This window comes from Bison bison, unplaced genomic scaffold (assembly GCF_000754665.1).
Source record: "Bison bison bison isolate TAMUID 2011002044 unplaced genomic scaffold, Bison_UMD1.0 scf7180017864469, whole genome shotgun sequence".
In the NCBI taxonomy this organism is placed as follows: Eukaryota; Metazoa; Chordata; class Mammalia; order Artiodactyla; family Bovidae; genus Bison; species Bison bison.
The window spans coordinates 5,524,735-5,532,699 of NW_011495030.1; the positions used below are offsets into that span (position 1 = coordinate 5,524,735).

Genomic DNA, 7,965 nt, shown 5'->3' on the forward strand with positions numbered 1-7,965 from the left:
CCATACCTGTGTCAAGTTAAAAACATGTGTCCATCAGTATCTTCTGAATTACAAGCATTGCAGAAGGTGGTGGAATGGCTAATTGTCATGTTATTATTATTACTTGATAACATGTCTCCTCTTCTGTTAAGCTGCCTGGCTTTTGAAGTGACCAATCTGGCAACCCTACGTTCAAAAAGCTGGTGGGTGTTTTGGCCTGAAATCTCCCATGGCTGTCTTGAGAAGCTTAGGTTTATACTGGCAGGGTTTTGCAGGGGTATCTTTTATCTTCTTTAGTTACAGAGCAAGAGCTGACTTCTGCCTATATGAAGATAAATTATCCAGTTGCAGAAATTAGTTAAATATATTCCTTAAAAAGGGTTAGATTAAGTCCCTTAGGCCCTTGTAAAAGACAGCTAAAACCCCCCTTTCTCCCTCTTTGAGAGAATGGCTTACTTACTACCCTTTAGCACTGATAGGAAGAGTCCGGTGTAACTCTCTCTTCTGATTGAGGATTTGAGAAAGGTCTTTTTTTTTTTTTTTTTTAAGTCTCTTTTATAATTTTATAAACTTGGTTTGAGCAGAAATCATTTGTCAGAAATTCTTTAACCAGATGTTCATTCCTTTGTTGTAATATCACTTACCTTGTCTATGAAAAATGAAAGAAAATTGTCAGAATCTTAACTTTTTTTTTTTACTTTTAAGTCACTTGGCTGCTTTTCCTGTTCATCATGAAATCAGAATTTTGACAAAATTAACTTTGCTTTTTCAGTAATAGCACATGTAAGTTTCTGCATGTGAACACTCTGCCTCAGATCTATATAAGCTCTTCAGTTAAAAACGTTTTGTTCTCATTTAAATTGGATCCTTTCTTTTAGACCATCTTTTCTTTGTGATGGAACTTTATTGCTTTTCTCTGTAGTGTCAGTACCTTTCTTTTTTTTGGTGTTTTGGCATGCTTTCTTTGCCCCTGTCAATATATTTCACTTCAGTTCTTCCACTTAGAGTTAGAGGGTTGATCAGAAGTGCTCTAGGAATTATAATGTTAGCATGTAAATTCTACAAATGTCACATGAGAAAGAAATATATTTCACACTGAAAGGGATTTATTTGAGAAAAGTATCTTTGAATGATGTGAGCGCTCTTTGGTATCAAGTCAGAACTTAGTATGAAAACAGCATACTAGTCCCCCAGCTTCGGGAAGCCAGCCTAGTGTTTTTTGTACTGCCCTGGCCTCCATTACAACCCTGAAAATTCCTTCTCAAAAATTACCAAGAACCACTTCATCAGCAGAGTTACCAAAAGTCAGTCTCCCTCTCTCTTTCTTTTAAAAAGTGTCACTCAGCTCCTGGAAGGAACAAAATGTACCAGTGTCATTTTCTGTTCAAATAACTCTCCTACAGGAATCATAAACTTCTCCTCTGGACCTGAACAAATATCTGTCGCCTTTAATGGAACTCTTTTTCTTGCCAGAACAGTAACCCCTCTTGATTTACTGTTCAATCTGTATGAAAAACCTGAGTGACCTAATTCTGCTTCAATTTTCTGTACCCGTGAGGACACTAAATGAGTCTCCTGCAGTTATGCAGTATTACATCTGTTGTTGTTTCGGGAAGTTTAGAATCCTGAATCTCTTTATCGGACTACCTGCTGAATCCCATTGATGGGAAGATGAAATTGTCTGGAGAGGAGCATTATTTAAAATGAAGATTTCTATTAACAGCCACCACCACACAAAGATAAAATTCTCTATGTAAAAGAAGCCCCTCCTATCCCTTTACTACTCCCTCTCCCCATGTGCTGAATTGGATGCATATCATTTTACGGAAAGATCGGAATCTACCTTTCCTCTTTTCCTATAGTTTGCACTCTGTACTTCTTGCCTCCCTTCCATAAAAGAAAGAGTCTTTTGTCCTGGAGAATCTGAGATTCACTGACAAATTACTAGGTCCTTTGGAGAAGCCACCATTTCTGGGGCTTCCCTTCCCAGCTTCCCACCGACTCCCACGTCCAGGTGACCCCATGCTCCACCTACCCAACTCCCCACCTTCTCACCTCCCTGCTTCTCCTCTCCACTCTCCAACGTCCACCTCCTGGTCCAGTGTGATTTAATCTCTACACAGTCAGGCCAGTTGTCCTAAGATCATTTATTTAGCCCCAGTTCCACAGTCGTTTAGACGATTAAGGAAAAAGCACCCATTCCTCTAATGCAGCTCCTGACCCACTTTGTCAAAGAGAGTAAGACACAATGCCAAGGGACAGTTTGAATTCTGGGTTATTCTGATGAAAAAGGACTGCAGTAAATATAGAACCAAAGAAGTAGAATAACCATATCGTTGGCCTTTATCTCACCCCGCTACAGTATTTAAATTTCTCTTAGTATGGCCTTTACTCTACACAGGTAGAATTGTTTCAGTTTCCTTTTTTCCCCTTTAAATTATATGTTTGAAAAAACTGTAATAGATTTTTCTCTTAATATCTTAATTGTTAAGATGCATCACCTGTTGCTGTATTTGGGAATTTTTGGCCATGTGCATGTTTAAGAAATTGAATTGGATAAAGGAAGTATATGTTTGTTTCATACAGATAAAAGTTAAAAACCATGATTAGAATCCCATGAGTATCAATAGTAAAAGGAATGTGGAAGAAGGTTGGGAGAGTTTGAACAATTTGATTGAGAGGAAATTGATGAATGTTTATTGTTATTGTTTGAGCCTAATACATTTTTAGTCTGTTGCATGGTAAAACCATTTATAAGTACTATTGTTTATGTTGGTATGCATTGTTGAAATAACACGATAACAATGATGATACTAGTAGTAACACGTGATGATAATAGATCATTCAGTAAATCATAATAACACATATATACCAAATAAAAGAGGAATCTATCATAATATTATTTTCATGAAAGTGTTCATTGTTCAGTCATATCAGACTCTTTGTAACCCTGTGGACTGAAGCCCACGAGGCTCCTCTGTCCATGCAGTTCTCCAGGAAGAAATACTGGAGTGAGTAGCCAGTCCCTTCTCCACGGGATCTTCTAGACCCAAGGATCGAACCTGGGTTTGCTGCATTGCAGGCAGATCTTTACTGTATGAGCAACCAAGTGAGGTCAGGAAAAAAATGACACATTTCCCTTATTATTATTTTTAAAGTTTTGAGAAATGTATTTTATTTCTCTGTCAAAGCAAACAGCTCTAATTTTTGTTTAAAAAAAAAAAGCCCTAATTTTGATACTTGGGCTTCCCTGGTGGCACTAGGGGTACAGAAGCTACCTTCCAATGCAGGAGATGCAGGTTCCCTCCCAGGGTTGGGAAGATCCCCTGGAGGAGGGCATGACAGCCCACTCCAATACTGTTGCCTGGAGAATCCCCATGGGCAGAGGAGCCTGGTGGGCTACAGTCCATACGGTTGCAAAGAGTTGAATATGACTGAAGCGACTTAGCACACACACACACATGCATGCATTCTGATACTTGGGCTATATGAACTATTAAGATATTTTGCAGTGTGCAAGTCACAGAAGGTTTTCTTTTTCATATCAATATATGGCATCATAAAGGTTAATAAAACCATGAAACTAATTTTAAACAGAATGTTTAGTTATCAACTTTTATAGCTGAGTTCCACTAGAGTTTGCAGTTAGAAAGTGTACTTTGATTATCTGTGGTGGTGTTACAGTGGTGCTGGTTTAAAGCCAGTGAGGAGTCTCATCTTGGCTCTCTCCTTTACTGGCTCTGTGAAGTCCACATGTTTCTTAGTATCTCTGAACTTCAGTTTTCTCAATAACATAGTGCTGTTATAGACTTACCTTGTAGATGTATATGTGTGTGTGTGGGAGAGAGAGAGAGAAAATTAAATTGTGCTTTAACTACACCTGCAATGCAGGAGACTCCGGTTTGATTCCTGGGTCAGGAAGATCTGCTGGAGAAGGGATAGGCTACCCAGTCCAGTATTCTTGTGTTTCCCTTGTGGCTCAGCTGGTAAAGAATCTGCCTGCAATGCGGGAGACCTGGGTTGGGAAGATCTCCTGGAGAACAGAAAGGCTACCCAATCCAGTATTCTGGCCTGGAGAATTCCAAGGACTGTATAGTCCATGGGGTCACAAAGAGTCAGACACGACTGAGCGACTTTCATTTTCACTTTAAATGCACCTTAGTGCAGTTAGTTTAGTTTAACTTACTACCATTTACTGTTCTTTCTTTGTCAACATCTATTCCAAGTCAGTTTTGCCCCCAAATTTGAGGGAAGGTGATTCAAGGAGATCCAACCAGTCCATCCTAAAGGAGATCAGTCCTGGGTATTCATTGGAAGGACTGATGCTAAAGCTGAAACTCCAATACTTTGACCACCTCCTGCCAAGAGCTGAGTCACTGGAAAAGACCCTAATACTGGGAAAGATTGAAGGCAGAAGAAGGGGATGACAGAGGATGAGATGGTTGGATGGCATCAGCAACTTGATGGACATGAGTTTGAGTGAACTCCGGGAGTTGGTGATGGACAGGGAGGCTTGGCGTGCTGTGATTCATGGGGTTGCAAAGAGTTGGACACGACTGAGCGACTGAACTGAACTGAACTGATTATAAAATTTGATTTAAATGGCAGATCATTATTTGTAAGCATAGGACCCAGGTGAACTCTAAAACCAGTTTCTGTGACTTACAGTAACAGTATCGCAAGTAAATTAAGTGGGATGTCTTTTATTTTCTGTTCTGCCTCTATTATGAGGAAGTACCCACAGTTCTGTTTTGTTTTTTGTTTTTTTTTAATGATGGCCAGACTGAGATTGCCTGGCAGTCCTTTTCTAGAAACTCTTAGTTTTCACATGCTGTTTGCTATTTACTGCCGCCCCAAACCAGATTTTTTTTTTTTTTTGATATCTGATTTGCCTTTTCTTTTCTCAAGCAAGTGTTGCTCACAGAGGAAATGGTTGTGGTTGGCAGGGCTCTTTCTCTCTCTCTGAAAGTTTTGGGTTGGCTGATTTCTGTGGCCTCAGCACCTAAAACTGTTCTTGTTTACTCAGCATTAATGCCTGTCATCATCAGCATCTTGGAAGGAAGGGCCAGTGGCCCCACTGCCTTAGGACAGAACTAGAAGTTAGAAAGAGAACTCTGTTGTCTCAGCTCTGCGCTCTGGCTGGGAGCAAGTCAGATTTTTCCTGGCTGTCACTTTCTCTCTCTCTTCAGAGGGAGCCATGGGACTTTGACTTTGCTCCTCCGTGTACCCCAAGCCTTCCTTCCTGGCTGTTAGAGACAGGTTGTGAAGAAGGCCAAAAGTGTTAAGTAATATAGCACCTGTGGGCATTAGTGCAAAGGGAGCTTTTCTCTGCTTAACATCAGATAATCTGTTTGGGTGTCAGAAATTTGCCATCAGTATCTGCAAGGTGTTCTGCCATGAATGTAAACCTGAGACTATTGTCTCTCAGTTAAGACCAGGCTGTAACATCTATTTTCCCCTCCCCCTCCCCCGTTTTATCATCTCCTTTAGACTTCAGGCTCGCATAGCCCATAGGATACAGGAGCTGGAAAATCTGCCTGGCTCTTTGCCACCAGACTTACGAACCAAAGCAACCGTGGAACTGAAAGCACTTCGGTTACTCAATTTCCAACGTCAGGTAATAACTTTTCCCCAGCACATCTGAGGTACAGGAAATGAAATGAATGTAATTGTTCCAGAGTGTGATCTGTGCGTTTCCTTAAGTCTGTTCAATATTATTAAAAAGATATAAATTTAGTGTATCTTTTCTACCAGCAGCACAGAACTGAAAAGTAATGAAGATGAACCGCTTATTATTCTATTTTTCTCTTCTGTACATCAGAGACATTTTTTTCTCTCCCATATTATGGTTTCCAAAGTCTGACTTATGGCATTTTGTTACTGTAGATGAAACCTTGAGAACAGATGGAGTAGCTCATGTTTGTCTTTATGATTTCAAAGGAAAACAGGAAGGTGATAGATCAGAGCTTCTTTGTAAAGAGAAATCTAAAACCCTTAGCTCTGACTATGCAAATTATTTTAACAAATATGAAAGGCCCTTAACTAGTAGCTCATTGTTTATACAAATACATAAAACTATGTTTTGTAACTGCAGATTATTCATCAACACCTACTTTTGCAGCATCTGATCACGTCAGACCCCAACACTGACTCATCAGTGATTTTGTAGCTACTGTTCTTGCTATGGTCTTAGTAGTCACTGATTAATAAAGGCAAGCATAGCGATCTATTTTACAATTGCTAAATCTGTAGGAGACTAGGGGGATGAAGTAGAGCTAACATTCACTTTGGCGAGTTTTGCCTTGCTGATCCCAAGCTACAGGTCCCCTAATTGTCACACAGCCTCATTTAGCCAAAGGGGAAAAGGAATGCTTCCTGGCCAGTCAGATGGGCTTGTTTGGGGAAGGACTCAGGCATGCAAAATGAATTATTAACAAGCAAAAGTAGTTTGGAAGGATTGAATTGCATGACTTGGTCTATTGGAGGATGTGAATAAAATTCCACGGCCAACCCGCTTGCTGTTATCATGTGAACTTGGAAATACGTTTGCCTTGTTGGTTATAATATCACAAGAGGGCATCATGGTGGCTGGCAGCTACTTGGCTATAGGTATGTGAGTAGATTAGAGCTTAATTAAAAAAACAAAAAACTGTGCATTCCGTTTGTTTGTTTCTTGTGGGTAACTTTATAAGCCATTTAATACAATTTTATTAAATGACTATCAATCAACTATAGTTTCAGGAATAAGATTACATTCAAATTAGCTTTGCCATGCTAGATTCTGATTGGTTTCTGATTTTTGCTTCATTTTATTGAAAAACCTGTTATCTATGAAGTTTTCCAATGATATTAACTATAATGGATGCTGATTTCAGATTCAATCAAATAATTATTTCAATGCATGTTTCCAGCCCTTACTCTCTACCACCATATAACATATGATATGAATGAGGTGTTACATTTATGATAATCTGAAAGAAGTCCATGATATAGTAAAAACAAATAAATAAATACCTTTCAAAGACCATTGTTAGGAGTGAGAGGAAGCCAAAACTAGTATTTCCCATTTTTATATGAGACAGTGAATTAGCATTGTTTGGTATCTACAGCTACTTCATATGAACAGGAAGTAGTTCTGTTCTTTTTGCCCAGCGTCATCAACGTTAATCTTTAAACACAAAGAGAATATTAGCATGGCACTTAAAATGAAGTAAAAAAAAATGTTTAAAGCTTATTAACTAATTAATATCATTAAAATAATTAGAATGAATCGATTTGTTTAAAAACCAAGACATTCTCTACTTATTTACTGGAGACAGTGCTATACTTGGCTTCTTATCTGAATTTTTTGGAAAGGAAACTTTGAGCATCTCTGAACATACCCGATACCCTTGGCATGATGTAGTTCCTTTGTTTATAGAAGGCCAGCTCTGATGGAGAAACTTGGGGAGTCCCTTTTCGGCTCCACCAAACGGAGGGCAGGGGGACAGGGGTGTGACCTCCGTCAGGGGAGATGTTCTAACCACTCCCCTCTCGACAGCTGCGACAGGAGGTGGTGGCCTGCATGCGACGGGACACGACCCTGGAGACAGCCCTCAACTCCAAAGCGTACAAGCGGAGCAAGCGCCAGACCCTGAGGGAAGCCCGCATGACGGAGAAGCTGGAGAAGCAGCAGAAGATCGAGCAGGAGCGGAAGCGAAGGCAGAAGCACCAGGTACTCGGGCCCCGCCATGTGACTGGGCCGAGTCAGAGTCCCTGAGAGATGGGCCCCTGTGGGTGGTGGGGACATCACAGAGAGGATCCTGGCAGCTTAGGAGGTCCGACCACACCATCTCATAGATGAGAAAGCTTAGGCCCAGCAGAGAGGTGACCTCCCCAAGGACACAGAACAGTCAGTGCAGGATGAGGGCGGAGGGCACTGCTCTCTGAATTCCAATCAAGTGTCATAGTCATAACCCCATGGGAGGCTGCTGAGGAGGTGGGTGC

At 40.5% G+C, this 7,965-nt stretch overlaps 1 protein-coding gene across 1 annotated transcript in view; it reads left to right on the forward strand.

Moving 5' to 3' along the window:
- SMARCA2 (SWI/SNF related, matrix associated, actin dependent regulator of chromatin, subfamily a, member 2) overlaps nt 1-7,965 on the forward strand; it is a 183,535-nt gene that overhangs the window by 36,293 nt on the left and 139,277 nt on the right. Inside the window, exons 6-7 of the mRNA XM_010860733.1 lie at nt 5,470-5,596; nt 7,520-7,693. Coding sequence (XP_010859035.1) covers nt 5,470-5,596; nt 7,520-7,693 — 301 coding nt within the window. The remainder of the gene's footprint in view (nt 1-5,469; nt 5,597-7,519; nt 7,694-7,965) is intronic.